The sequence below is a fragment of the Pithys albifrons genome, chromosome 2 (assembly GCF_047495875.1).
Source record: "Pithys albifrons albifrons isolate INPA30051 chromosome 2, PitAlb_v1, whole genome shotgun sequence".
Lineage (NCBI taxonomy): Eukaryota > Metazoa > Chordata > Aves > Passeriformes > Thamnophilidae > Pithys > Pithys albifrons.
In genome coordinates, this window is record NC_092459.1 from 75,033,349 (window position 1) to 75,048,642 (window position 15,294).

Genomic DNA, 15,294 nt, shown 5'->3' on the forward strand with positions numbered 1-15,294 from the left:
GAGTATGGTTCTTACCTTTTTGAATGCAGATTTAGTCCTATCTTAGATGTGCTTGTACATCTTAAATCATTCTGAATCAAAGAGACTTTAAGTCTGTGCTTTAACATGCTGTTAAGCAAGTTGAGAATGAGAAAACAAGAGTGGTATTGTGAATAGGGAAGATAATGTGATTCATTGTACCCAGGTTTGTGTTCTGATGGATGAGATTACGTGTTAGTGAGTTCACTTAAAAACAGGTGCAAACTCTTTTAGAAAGTGAATGAATACATGCAATGTTCTCTATCTGTAGTATGGTAGGTGTCTTTGTTGAAATGGAAAGGAATGTGCTCTTTTTGAATTTCAGAAACAGCTAATTTCAGATGCTACAATGTGTTAAACCTATAAAACTGCAGAAACACTTCACTAACTTTTCTTCCCTCCCCCAGATGATCACCAGCAATTAATGCCTGAAGGCTGTCTTCCTAAAAAGAAACTGGCAAAAAGACCTGGATACATGAGGCCGGAAGCTCAGCGACAGATAGAGTTTCTGTCCCCTGATGCTTGCAAACCATTCAGCCCAGAAGAGCTCCAGCATGGCAGGCAGGATCGTGGAGACTTTGAGAACTGTGCTCTACTCAGACAGTGCCAAAATCACTTTGAATTCCTGCAGTGTAGTGCAGTGAGTAGTGCTGCAGTTCCTGTTGGTGGGGTAACAACATTGGCCGCTACTGGAAATATGCCAGGACACTGCAAAAAGCTGTTGTGTTGCAAGAGTCCATGGTCAGAAAACACAGTGGCAGTAGCTTACCCTGCTGCTGCAATGAGCAAAGGAGACACATCTGGCATATGCTGTACACGGCAGAAAAGCCACAGCGCTAAAGTGAGCAAGCCCCCAAACATGTATGCTTTCGATCAGACAGAAGTGAATAACAACTGTGAATATCAAAACAGGGATGATACTTCTCATTCCGCTGGTGCACATGATAGCTTTCGTTCAAGTTTCAGCTTCATACAACTCTCCCTGAACTCAGCCTCTAGAGTAAATGATGTTGAAGGCAAATCCACTGTTGAGGAAGCTGAGATTGTTCTGCATCCCAAAACCGCAGGAAATCTGCAGAAGCCAGAAGAGATGTTACAGACTCATGAGAAATTGGGAGATTTGTGTTGTTTCTCCACGTCTGGTGAGGATTTGGAGCATGAACATGAGAGCCCAATGAATGATAAATTACAGGACTGTGAGACTGTCTCTCTCTCAGATATAGATGCAACATTTTCATATTCTACAGATTCCTCAGATGGAGCATCTGCTGGCTCCTCTGTCACCTCAGGCTATGATAGTAGCTTTACTGTTAGTGACCATATCTGGGATGCTTTGATGAAACAATATGAACCAGTGCTACAGGATTGCTTGCTTGGTAACCGCAGTACATTAAAGGTCAGTAATCTCACTTTGGTTTCGGTTCCCTTTCCCTGGCCCTCAAAACATTTTTATTTTCAGTGCCAAAATCAAAGTTTATGTCATAGTTCAGATACTAATGGCTTTTGTAACATTTGTTCAAAGAGTTTTACAGTAGTGCTCTGCATGATAAAGTTGAGGTAACAGGTTTTGTTTGGCTCTTTAAAAAAAGATGATTTTGTTGCAGTACCCTATTCTCTGTTCTACCGTGAAACTGTGATACTTTCACTTCTAACGTCACACGTCAGTTTCTGAATTCACTAAGTACCACTTTCTTTTGCAGGTGACTGTTTTGTCTGCAGTTTGAGGTCTATGTAGTACAAAATTTGGGGGTAGTAAGAATTGAAGTATCATGATTTAACAACACTGAACTTTATAGTTGCAAATGTTTAAGTTTGGCCAGAGATTTCTTGGAGCGAGGTAACTGTGTGAAAGTCATGTGCAATCTAATAGATGGGTACTCTCCCCACATCATCACCTGGTACAGATACAGGACAGGCCAGGCTCCAAATATCTTACCAGTCTGCAAATAGAAAGCACTTTACTGTGGCATCATCACTCAGTTTGCTGTGGGCAAGCCTGAACTGTGGTACCCAAGCAGACCTTAAATGACCTGCTGCATGATGGAATAAACACTGCAAACAGCAGCAAAGCTGTACTCTCAGTCTAGGTGGTTGTTATACATCATATATATGAAAAAAGTGTCATTCGAATTGTTCATACTGCAGGCTTCTTTAAAACTCTATTAAAAGTCAGGAATAAAATACAGAAGATAATTTATGGTGAGGGGTCAGAGCTCCTCCCTTCAGTATCTTACACATTCCTCACAAGCCTCAGAGAAAAAAGATTGAAGTTTCAGGATGTGAAAACCAAAATAAAAGAAAGCCTTGGGGAAACTTGAACATGTACAATGGGTTTTATTTGTTTGGGTTTTTTTCTGGGGCATCCTATAACCTACTATTAATCAGACACTTTTGAATACTTTTCTGACTTTATTTTTTATAGTTCTTTTCTGACTAGTCCACTTTCACATACCATATTTGAAAGGGATATCCTGAATTCAAAGATCTTGCATAATTTGTGTGTTGATTGCATAGTTTGGATAACTGAGTGCATCTGTTTAGTTATTGACTGGCTGTACCTATTTTCCTCTATGCAATTGAGAGTTTAAATTTAGGGATTAAATATAGAAGAGCTTCAGGAAGGAGTGAAATCTTTAGTAAATGCAGAATGTCTAAAGCATGGATTTTCTTGTGTTAGAAAATGCTTTCCCAAGCACTTTCAGGCTTTGGACTTTGAAAATATATGCTGCTTCTTTTTCCAGGCTTACCTTTTTCAGTGCTGTTTGGTACAGATCATGTCTAAATTTTCTAAGAAATAAACACATTTCAGTCTTGTAACTATAGCCATGTGTGTTGGGTTTCTGTGGCCAGGTTTTGGTACCAGGGGGAGCTGCAAGGGGGGTTTCTGTCAGAAGCTGCCAGAAGCTTCCCCAGTGTCTGATGGAACCAATGCCAGCTGGCTCCAGGATGGGCTTCCTGCTGCTGGCCAAGGCCAAGCCAGTTAGGAATGATAGTATTGCCCTGTGATAACTTTCTGTTGAGCAGTTGAAAATTGCAGCAAGGGAAGAGCAGAGTGAGAACACGTGAACAACAATGTGCACACCAAGGTCAGTGCAGAAGGAGGAGGTGTTCCAGGTGTTGGAGCTGAGGTTCTCCTACAGCCCATGGTGCAGACCATGGTGGAGCAGCTGTGTCCCTGCAGTCCATGGAGGACCATTGGGGTCCAGAGATCCACCTGCCGCAGGTGGATGCCCAAAGGAGCTGTGATCCCCTGGGAGGCCCATGATGAAGCAGAGTACTGGCAGGGACCTGCAGCCCATGGATGAGGAGCCTGTGCTGGAGCAGGTTTCTCTGGTGGGACTTGTGGCCCTGTGGGGGACCCACACTGGAGCAGCTTGTTTGTGAAGGACTGCACCCCACAGAGAAGTGGCCCACAAGACAGCAGTTTGTACAGAACTTGCCTGCGGGATGGACTCACGCCAGAGGGGTTGATGCAGTACTGTCTCCTATGGGAAGGACCCCACAGGGAGCAGGGGAAGGAATCCTCTCCCTGACAGGGCAGAAACAGCAACTGACTGTAACCCCCATTCCCTGTCTCCCTGCACCACTGTGGGGGAGGAGGAAGGAGAGGTAGGAAGGTGTTTCTAAGATTATTTTACTTCTCACTCTGATCCTGTCAGTAATAAATTTAATTAGTATCCCCATTTTGAGTCTATTTTGCCCATGATGTTGATCAGTGAGTGACCTCTCCCAGCTCTTAACTCATGAATCCCTCATTGTATTTTCTTTCCTCTGTCTAGTTGCAAAGGGGAGGGAGAGAGCAGCTATAGTGGGTACCTGGCACCCAGCCAGGGTCAACCCACTACACCATGTTAGGCTGTGGCTGGCATGGCAATGAGGAGAGGAATAAACATGCCTTCTAACCAATTTCCTTTAACAGTAAAAACTTGTAAATGCACACATAACGTTAAAAATATTTAGTAAATATGGGACCTTGGTCCAGGCTTTTTGGTGTTAACAAAGAGAAGCATTAGTTTTTGAAATAAAAATTTATTATGGTAGAAGTTTCTTTTTGGATGTGAAAAGTTTAGGTATTCTTGGTGTTCTGCTTTTTTTCCTCCTCTAGCGTTTGCATTGTGAACTGAAAATGTAAACATTAACATTATGTAGATGAGCCTAAATTGTATTTCAGTGAAACTTCATTGGCTGCATATGAACACTCTCTTCTGACCCATAACATAAGAGTATACCCGTTCCAAAACTGCATTCATACTGCATTTCTCTTTCTAGTTACAGAATAAAATGTAGTTTGTATATGGAAATTTTGTATTCTGTGCAAAACTCAGGTAAAAGTTGTCAGAATGGGCTCAGGAACACACTGTTGAGTACAGTGTGATCAGAAGTATATGTCATGCTGACAGACTCCTCTAATAATCCTACTGTGATTTATTCAAAGGGTGAAAAAATACCCTGTGACCACGTGATCTCCTTTACTTTTCAAGAAATATCATTTGTTATTCTCTGTATGTATTTGGACTGAAGCCATGCTTGGCTCAAGTAACTGCAGTTCAACTGACTTCCAAATAGATCTGTCTAATTAATGAATACCAGGCTTAACTATTAAAATTTGGCCATTGTAGTGATGTAGTAATCCATTACATTTACATTATGTAGAGGTTAATAGTCTAAATATTTTTAAATGCAGCTTCTTTATAATTAACTTTTTTTTTCTTTGCATAGATAAAGTCCTTGATTTTACGGCTTCGGAGGCTGCAGGAAAAAGCAATAGAGGAGGATGACTATGATAGAGGTGAGAAATGCTCCTCCTTGTTATCCACTGGATCATGCTGCCTGTTTTTCTTCTTTTCTTCTTTATTTTGTATTTCATACATAGCAGTGGGTAGATGTAGAAGACTAGTTCAATGACCTGTATTGTTTGTTCTGTTTTATGGCAGGAAACAAATTAAAGTAGGTCAGCAGCAGGTAGCAACAGTTTTTATTTTCTTGAGCCACATCACCATGTGGGAAGGTTGAAATCCAAATATCCACCATCTGGATCAGCTGTTTTGAAGCAGCATGACTTTAAAAAAAATGCAGAAATGAATGAAAGCTTTAAAAGGAGAAACGACAGGCACTGGCTGTTGACAAGAGTGAGATTTGCTGCTTGCCATGTTTAGTCATGACACTGTAACAAGGTTCAAACACGGAGATAAGGTCAGTAGCTATCATAAAAGTAAATGATACTGTCGTGTGGGATTAAGTTGATGTCCACTGAATTCAATCAAAACCAACTAGACAGTATGGTGATGATACAGTTACTGGCAAATAGCTATCTTTGAATAGAGCTCTTCTTTTCCAATGCCTTGGCACTTCCCTTAAGCTCTGTGTGTGCACACATTAATAATTAGAGCATTTATTAACACATATATCAGATTGCTTGTTGTTTCCTGCTCTGGGATTCTGTGTTCATATTTTGGTAGTCTTAAGGTTCTAGATTAAATTTTTCCCTCTAGATCTGTAATCAGTTGGAAAACCTTGCAAACATTTCAGTAAAATCTGCATGAATACTTCAGAGAGTAACGCTGGAAAAAGATAGCTCCTTTCCTGCCACTTTTTCATTCTCAGCTTTTAGGGAGTGGGCAGTGGTCAGACTTGTGGTTTGCCTTTCAAAATGAATGTGTGATCTTTGCAGTTGTACCATGACTCAAAAGATGTCTCCAAAATGATGAAAATCTGTTTTAATAGTGTGTGGGGAGTAGGTGTGGAGTCTTTTTGCAAGAGTGGTTCTGTTGGCCTCTTAAAGTGTACAGGAATATGGGAAAAGTCTCCTACTGTCATAAGTCATTCTTTTAGTGTGGCATCTCTTAGTGGGGAAAACCTTTAGGTATATGAAAAGCTAAGGATGCTTTAGATATTCATGGGCTTTATCTCTGTCAAACAACCATTATTCATATGTGTGCTTTATGTGTGTCACAGTCATAAAGCTTCTTTTTCAAGTGCCTGTGGGTTGAGCTCACAGTTGGAGACTTCCCAACAGCTGTGTACTTGGTGAACATGATTACCACAGATTCCAGCTGAGATTCTCTGGGCAGTCAGCCCCTCTGACAGCAGTATTTCAGTGTGTCAGGTGTGACATCTCTGTGTGATGTCACATAGTCATTTACCACAGGAAAAGATGATGCTTGTCTTAAATCTTGCACAGAAAGCCTTTGTGTAGTTTTCCTGGGTGCTAGTCTTGTACCCTTAAAACAGGACCAGCATTCTGTTGACCAACACTTTATCAATTGCCCTTTTCAGTTCCTTAATAGTTATTAGGCAGGTAACATGAAGGCCAGTTTGTAGAATCTTGCATTAATTTCCTTCAGAAAAATGGTCTGGCTGAAATGTTATTTCACCAGGTGTTATGGGCACAGAACAAAAAGGTGGCAGCAGTGCAAAGGTGTGAAGAGCATCCACAGGTGGGATTGCTGTTTTGTGTCCTAAATCTGGCATATAAAGGCAGAAAACACTTGTCCTGATATGGAACTAGATGCTGAGATGCTTGAGAGGCTTTGCCTTGGGTTCTTTCATCCCTTTGAAAACTGGGAGTCCATTTTGAGACATTGTTGTTCTCAGAAAATGCCATGCTTCGTGCATGCATGTGAACATGCATTCTTAATTTTATCAATTCCTAGCTTTTGAGTCCTTGACCTGCTTTCTGTCATACTGGTCCTTGTTCCTCTTCTGATACAACTGTCAATCAGGGCTTTTTTGTGACTGCTTTTCATTATTTTCGTGTTATCTGAACTGGATGCCTTAATTTTCCTTTTGTGAAACATGGGCAGCGTATCTCCAGGGAAAGACTCTTGTGGAGAGAGTGCAGTGTGGCAAGGAGAATCAGAGCTGTGACCTTCCCTCCTAATCTTGCAATGGCAAGCTTTCCACCTTTGCTTTTAGAGATATTTCTCTGCCCCTCCTGGAAAACAAAGTCTTCCCTGGTGTGAAGTTTGAAAGCTTATTAAAGAGCTTACAGGTTGGCCCAGTATCAGCGGATTGTAAATAACCACCGATACGGTGGAGAGGTTTCTGCTTCCAGGAGCAAGTCTAGGAAAGCGGCCAGCGGAGCTCCCTAGGATCAGGCCCCTTAGAAGCGAGGTCGGCTCCTCCCACCCCCGGCCCAGCGACCACCCTGAACAGAATAAGTCCACACCAGCTGGCAGTCCACGAGGAAAAGCCCAGTTTAATGCCGCGCCCTAGCTTCCGGCACTCCGAGGCAGGGACAGCCCCGGTCCGGGCTCCAGCGGTGCCTCATGGCCGGGGCGTGCCAGGACCAGGGGCTGCGACCCGGAGGGTTTTGTGGGAAGAGGAAACTTGGATAAGGAACGACTAAGGGAAAGTGACTAGGGTAGACATATTGGGATGTATAACATTCAAACTGGGGAAACATCAATATAGGGTGTGAACTTATTAGAGTCCTTATAAATCTCTCGCAGAGCTTCCATATTCGGGGAGCCGGGTTCCTGGACTTCGGCGTCCTCATCTATCCATCTCTCGTAGTATTTTTGCCACTGTATAAATCCCAGGTCTACTCCGACAGCCCAGTACCAATTTCTGTTCAAGTGAAACCTCTAATTAGCCGTCTTTATATGGATCCTATTGCCAAATATTGCTAGCAGGGAATGGAGTTGCTAAATGGGCAGAGCTGTGATTTGGGGCTTAAATGGCAGCGTATTTTCGGGGAATAGAAGAAACCAACATGCAGAGGGCTAAGGACATTTTCACTATAGAGCTAGAAAGAAAATTATGGTCCCTGTAATTTTGGGAGTGACCTTGAGTATAGAGTGAGTTCTTGGTGTAGAGCAGAACTGTTTTGAACTGGAGATGATGATAGTGCTGTGTGTGGTGATAACATGGGTCTTGCTCATTTGGAAGTTCTGCAGGGGAAGGGTAGATCTAGTGTAATGTGAATGGCTGTGAAATGCCCTTTACATGAAAGAGGTGAGTAGAAGGTAGTAGAGCAAGTGGAAAATTAAATTGTCTATGAATACCTTATCATGTGTAACTACTGCTTTGGTGGTAGAGGCTCCTCTCCAGCTTCAACCATAGTCAAGAAACTCAAGAGATTTTTATGACTTCAGATCTCTAAGAATCATCTAGTCTTGCAGGAAAGGCATTAGTGTTTTTACAGCAGTTTGGTGGGAGGGAGATGTTTTACTACTTAAAACTCCTGAGAGTGCTCAGGACTGGTTTCTGCTGTCTGACACTGCAGACTTCAGGCCTTATGGAAAGGCAAGCATCCCAGGTTTGAGACTGTTGTTTTCCTGCTCTCCAGAACTTTTTGAAAGCTCCTGTAGTGTATGGTAACATTTGAAACAGAAATGTAGATAAAGAGGTGCCCCTACAGAGAGGGGAAAGTGATCCACTGTGTTTTCAGTTGTGGCAACAAGAATAGGAAATGACAGAATAAAGGCAAGTTTTTTTCAGTCACAAAGCCAGAGTGTTATGGGTTCACCAAGGCACAGAGACAAATACCTTGCTGGAAACAGGTCAGAAATAAGGATATATTTGTTTTTCCCCTTTGCAGAAACACAGAACCAATGTGTGCTGTTGGGATCTGTTGGAGAACACAGTGTTTTCCAGGTTCATGTTAATGAGCTAGCATTTATTTCCTGAACAAGTGATTTTTTTTTAAGGGCTTTTTGCAACCACAACCCTCTGTTGTTGTTTGAGGCAAGGGAATACCTGATCAAATCTTCAGCTTGCTTCTTCTTAGATTTTTCCTTTATTTACGTGAATCTATTTGCTCTTGTCTTCCTCCTCACCTTGGGCTTGAGAGGTGTGCAGCACAAATGGTTCTTGCCATTGCTTAGCCACTCCTGTGCTGTGCCTTCTGAAAGACCTGCCTTGTCACAGTTAGGGTGTTGGTGGAGGAGTTTTAGTCAGTCATTCAAATAATTATGTTTTCCCTGCATACTTTTTGGCAGTGTCCTGGGATGGGGTGAGGGATATGTTTGTCTGAGAGTGCTGGGGGGCTGCTCACAGCAGAGGCCACCCCCCTGTTTGTCTGAGAGTGCTGGGGGGCTGCTCACAGCAGAGGCCACCCCCCTGTTTGTCTGAGAGTGCTGGGGGGCTGCTCACAGCAGAGGCCACCCCCCTGTCCCATGTTGGTGCTCCTCTGCTGGAGGCCAACACTGCACAGTGCTGTGAGACCTCCAGGGTGTTCTCTTTTCATACTGTAGCTGTCATGGGTTGTTTCAAATGCAGATGTTCCTTGGCTGTGAAATGCATATTCTGTGAGACAAATCTCCTCAGCCCTAGTATAATTTAAAGTAGGAACCATTAGGATGTTATTGTTTTACTGCTCTTTCTGTTTGTAGGTGCAGGAAATAAATGATTTTTTTTTCTGTATTTACCTCTGGTCTCCTCTTGATGGCCACATTACTGTATATTTTCAAAGCAGATACAGTGCCATGGGAATATAACCATTTTGCCTTGCATAGTGTATAGGAAAAATTGGTCTGTTCTCCAAGGATCACTTGGAGTGTTGTCATGGCTCATTATTCATGATGGAGCTTGACAGCTCCAAGGTTAAACACACTGCTGAATACAGGAGGGGAAAAAAAAATAAAAAGACAGTATATTTTGTGTCTATGGGAGTTGTGCTTGCAGTGGAAGCAAGTGTGTTTTCCTCAATACGAATCTACTGCCCAAACAATTGAAAGCCTTTTTCCTATTCTTTGCTTCTTGAGCTTCTCAACCTTGCCTGGTGCAAGAGACAGATGGATTGGTAACTGTCAGGACTGAGTTTTGCTGCTGAACTCCACTAGTGGTTCACATGCCATCTTGTTACTCAGAAAAGTGTCTCTACAGAGCTACTGGGGTTTTTTGTTTGTTTGGGAATTTTTACTTATTTTTTAAAGAAAATTCTTATAAGCAGGAATGTGAGCATACAGTTTAATTCCTTACAACTGATTGGGAATGCAAATTTCCCTGTGCAATCAGATTGTATTCAGAGTTAGGGTTCTTCAGAGAAGGTCATTCATTAGATCAGGGCAAGTTCTCATCAGTCCAGCATGTCAGGTAGAACACAAAAACATCTATGCCTGTTATGACAAAATTTATCCTATCTCAGCAATAAAAATTCAGGCTACATTAAGCATCAGGTGAGCCTTCAGTTGTTTTAGGTGAGCTCTCAAAGCATGAGCTGTGTGAATTGGTAAGCTGCCATGGACTTATGTGCTTTGCAGAAATATTCACATCGTTTTCTATTTTTTCTTTTTTTTTTTTGAAACCTCTTAATACCAACTGTCCTTTCCATGGCTCAGGATCTGCAAGGCATCAAGGACAGAACTCTGTGCTATTTAGGAGTTTGAGTCTCATTTTGCACATTTTCTATTAATTTCAAGGGTATGAGGGAAAGGAAAGACACTGTGGCTGTTGCTCTCCTGTAGGTTTATACCATAAGCGCACTTGAACCAGCTGTTTGTTTTAAGGCAACTGCAGAGAGAAAAAAATAGAGTATCATGTTAAGTAGTGCCGGGGTTGAAAATGTTGTGTTAAGTGGCACTGAGAGGGCAGCCTTGGACACTTCTTATAGTGGTACTTGCAAATGCTGAATTTTGCAAAAACTCCAAACTCCTGGCAAGAGGTACATTAAAAACATCAGTTGTTAAAGCATTCTCGGTGGCTGGCTGATTTTCTTCATCAGCCCATTTCTGACACGACAACCTCCATGCCTCATATTGTGAATGCATTGCTACAGTATAGCTGTTTGATCTTTCCAAATTTCTTTTTGTAGTTTAAACCGGAGCAATATTTTTCCCACTTTAAAGTACTATTTTTAGTCATAACCCTTAAACATTTGAACTAACTTGATATTTAAGCAATTGACAGTGTGTTGTACTTTTTGTTGTCTTTATTTGATTTTTAATTTTGTGTTTTCCTGGAAGAGCTATTTGTAGATGAGGGTTGGACAGAATCCCTGCTTTACTGTGCTTCTATTATATTGAAGTAAGATGCTTGCTTGACAGATGGCTTCTATAACAGGACATGGAAATGAAGGCAAGATGGCTTCTTTCTGAGGAAGGACAGTGAATTTGAGAGGAGCTGTAGGAAATAACTCTGGAAGAATATGTTACTTTGGATTGGTCCTGTTTCAGTGTGTCATATACCTTTGGAAGTGAAATCCTTAAACCTTAGCTGTATATTGAGTGAAGCTCTGTATCTGAGGCTGCTGACTTAAAAAGTGATGGATACTGGAGGAACAGGGCTTCTGTGACACAACAGACTTACTGTGAGCTCCTAACTTGGATTTGCAGGTCATTGACTTGTTAGTGGGTTAGCGAGTTGATGGAAGAAATAGGACTTTCTGTTATGCCGTACTGTCAGAGCTTTGTTTCATTACAAGCTTGTAGAAGCTTCCTGAAATCTGTGGATAAGTCTTTTTGGGTTTCATTTTCATCTTTACAACTTTCCACTAAAGCTTTTAAGAGGATGGGGGAAAGGGCCTATACAAATTCCTAAACCCAAGTCTTTATTGCATGGAACTTGTTTATCTTGTCTTACTTTGACAAATTCAGATAACCTCAACAAGAGAGTTTGTGTGGTTAAGGATTGTAAATGCTTAGGTGAAGTATAAATTAGACTTAATTTACCCTGCAACAAAACAGAGGTAGCATAACCCTTGCAACTCTTACACCTTGTCTGTGTTTCCCTAAGATACCAGGCTGAAATGAAAAATAAAAGTCTTTTTTGTACATACCCATTTATTGTTTGGTGCTAGCTGAAACTGTGGACCAAGGTGCTGTTGTTCAAATGCTTTGTCTTGGCTTCTGTCTACTAGCAGCAGTAATGATATCACTATTTCTTTTTATGCAATCTTAGGCTTATTGAATTGCTACTGTGGTTTCTTTTCTTTTTTTTTTTTTTTTAAATCACAAAACTGAGCAGGAGTCACAGTTTAAAGGTATGGATTTTCTTACCTTGCTGTCAGACAACTGGAAAAACTTTTTTTAATACTAAAGTAGTACAGCAATGATGAATGCTTGGGAAAGGGATTTCTGGTATGCTTTTCTGGGTACTATAACTTGAGTTTACTCATTGTATATGAAGCACAAACATCTTCAGCAGCTCCTTGAAATGCTATTGATATGAATTCTCATTTTAGCCCAGTTGTTTGGTTTCCATCACATCATGGTGTGTCATTGAGGTAGAACAGGATCTTGCTGTTGGTCTGCTTATGCACTCACATTGAAAATGCAGTCCTGTGTTCTACATCTCTAAGTCCTTAGCCAGGATTGAAGAGGAAACTGCTGTAGTCATGCAATATCTTGCTTAAACTATGAAGCCTAAGTATTTTTAGGAAGTGGTAGTATTTTGTGGGATTCTACTATGCTCTCGTATTTTAATCTTGGCCAGTGTGAAGAGGTTCAGCTACATCTAGTGTTTCTGGAAGCTGCTTGACAGAAAGAAAATTGCTGAAGTTTTGGCATACTGAGTGCTTGGAAGCTTTCTCTGCTCCTGGCCATCTGCTGTCTAAAACTGACGCTGCTGGCCACCCCTCCTATGATAGCTGGGCCCTGTTTCTCAGTCCATGATGCAGTCAAGCTGTTCCCAGACAGCCTGGCTAGTCTTTTACAAACAAACAAGCAATGAAGAAATATGAGCAAAATAAGCAATTATGGGTAATTTAAGATCTTACTTGCTGAATTACTATTTGAAGCATAGGGATCTGATGGGTGTAACTTGGGAGAAGTGTTGATGTGTTATCTGGACAGTACCCGCTGAGAGAGTGAGTGACATGGCTCTCCTGATACCCAGCCAGCCCATCTGCTTACTTTGCACTTGAATACAAATTTTATATTCAGGACAGACTTATCGTTCCCTTGCTCTTCTTATCTGGAGTTAATATTTCTAAAAATTGCAGTTCATTTGCAATATGACCACTAGAGATAGCATGGCTATTAATTCAACCAACAACTAAAAATTGATTTTACTGCCCTTGTCTTACACTTAGGACATAAAAATTTTAAGGGAAGTGGGACACCTGCTCTTTTCAATTATTATCTGCTTAATAATGACTGAACAGGAGTAGAAACATCTTGGTGTCACAGTAATGCACATTTTTTGTAATTGGGGGTTAAAAAGATACTCAATGCATGTGACTAGCATTTGAAAGCAGATATAAAAGTCTTCTAGTGAGAGTCCTCTGTGGAAAACTGCTAACGCTCCTTACTGGTTGTTGGATGGTGTCTGGTCAAATTCTTTACTAGGATGTTTTTATTGGAGATCTCTGCAGCCCTTCCATTGTCTTCCAAATTCCTCTGCAAAGTGGATTTGCCTTAAGTCAATTAACTTCTCTTTTCTCTCAGATTTCTCTCCTCTCTTCCATGTCCACATGTCCGTGCTGGGTGTGCTCATAGTGCTGCAGATGTGTGTGTGCTCTCCAATGCTTCACTGTCCTACCTTTGGTGTAGCCAAGCCTTTGTGCATTTCTTTTTTATCATTAGCCTATGGAAGGTAAAAGTACTGAATATGCTGTTTTATTGACATCTTTAGCGCTCTTACTACAGTGATAGGGTTGTGGCAATGAGTGTTAATTCAAAAGGCAAAGTGGGGAAATTTCAAATTTCTCATATTCTTGTACAATAACATGTGGTGGACAAAGATTTAGTGAGTCTATAGCAAATACTGACTGTGGGAACATCCAAACTGATGCCAAGTAATGTGAGTTTTGAACTTCTGCTGTTGATATCATCCTACCACTCTAATACTGCTCAGGATTTGTGGTAGGTTTTGATTTGAAGAATGGGAAGTGACTGGGATATCTTCATGCTCACTGAGATTTTTTTTTTTAAAAGCATGATAAAGTTGATGAAATTACTGAGTTGAATTGGTTTTATGTGTGGCAAAGTTGAACAGAAAGCAAGGAGAGGTGCTGTGCGCTGAAGGCATAACTCAGACATAAAGATGTACAGACTTTCTTTGTCTAGGTCATTGCAGAGTGTACTACTGATCTGATTTATTTGTTGGTGTTCATTCATGTATTCCTCTGGCATTGCCAAGTGCCCCTTGGGATGCCTCCCTGCTAATGATAACTCTATGGAGAAATAATATCTTGGAGAAGAGGTTTTAACATTGGGATTGCTAGAAGCTCTCCAGGGTTCATTCAGCTTCTTGAGAAAGTTAGTGGAAGTAAAGATCAAAACCACTTTGTGTTTGTGTGCTGTGGCACCGCATGAAAAATCTGTTGCATTGCACCAAAATGTCAGGGAGCATGTTGTATATTGAAACACTTGGAATAATGGTCTCAACAATAAAACCTGCTTATAAATGAGTGTGTTTCTATCTGATTTATTTTTTTCGTGATGTGCTGTACCTATAATGTTTTTATGGTCTCCTAATATCCAACCCTAAACTTGGAATAGATGCCAGTCTAAGATCTAGAATTGTAGTATTTAAATGGCAGACATTTCCATTTCTGCCTCTTGCCTGAAAAAACTTTCAAAGGGCATGTTGCAAGGAGGCACTAACTGATGTATTCGAAAGAGGTGGTGTGCTTGAGTTACACTGAGTGAGAACACATAGGGGATAGGCTCATTATTCTAGTGTTCTGAACAGAAAGCTTCTGGTCATGCTATGTCAGCCATCACCTGCCTCACAGAACGTAGGGTAAGAAGACTCAAGATATATAAGTGCATAAAACAAAACAAAAAACCCCAAAACCCAAACGAGCATTTTTTTTTCATAATATTGTATAAAATGGCAAAATCTTCCAGGGAAAATAAAACTGAAGATGCTGAGGAGGAGAAAAAAGAAGAAATATTTGGGGAAAGGAAGATGAAAATCCAAAGTAGAATAACTCTAGAATTAAAATTTAATTCTGCTTCAGAACACTGTGCCTGCAGAAGCACTGCTACTAGAATAGCTTTCTGCTATAATTATTCTGCCATCACAACTCTGTTCATGTGTGCCAGTAGATAAGTCTGAGTTTTGTGCAGTTTTATATTTCCCATCTCAGGTGCTTTTTCTCTCACCTGTAACTCCCAGGGCATATAAGGAGGAATACACAGGATTCGGTAGGATTCTCTTATTTCATTTAAATGACTCTTTCATTTCTTCTTTTGGACATTTTTGAAAATGATCATGCAGTTCCAAATGAGGAGGAGAGAAATCTGTTGAGAAACAAATAATCTTCGCTCCCCGTGTCAAGCACTGGTGCCAGTTTGCTTGTTGAGTGAATCTGTCACTGTATATGAGGGGTGTTTCTCTGTGCCCTTCTCTTGCTTTCAAAATACTTAGGCTCTTCTTACTTAGAGG

The 15,294-nt window shown here is 41.0% G+C and overlaps 1 protein-coding gene across 4 annotated transcripts in view; it reads left to right on the forward strand.

The window, feature by feature from the left end:
- Positions 1-15,294, forward strand: part of DISC1 (DISC1 scaffold protein) — a 214,490-nt gene that overhangs the window by 39,346 nt on the left and 159,850 nt on the right. For all 4 annotated transcript variants that reach the window (XM_071549549.1, XM_071549546.1, XM_071549547.1 and 1 more), the window contains exons 2-3: positions 426-1,414; positions 4,738-4,807. In XM_071549549.1, coding sequence (XP_071405650.1) covers positions 443-1,414; positions 4,738-4,807 — 1,042 coding nt within the window. In that variant the 5' untranslated portion in view covers positions 426-442. The remainder of the gene's footprint in view (positions 1-425; positions 1,415-4,737; positions 4,808-15,294) is intronic.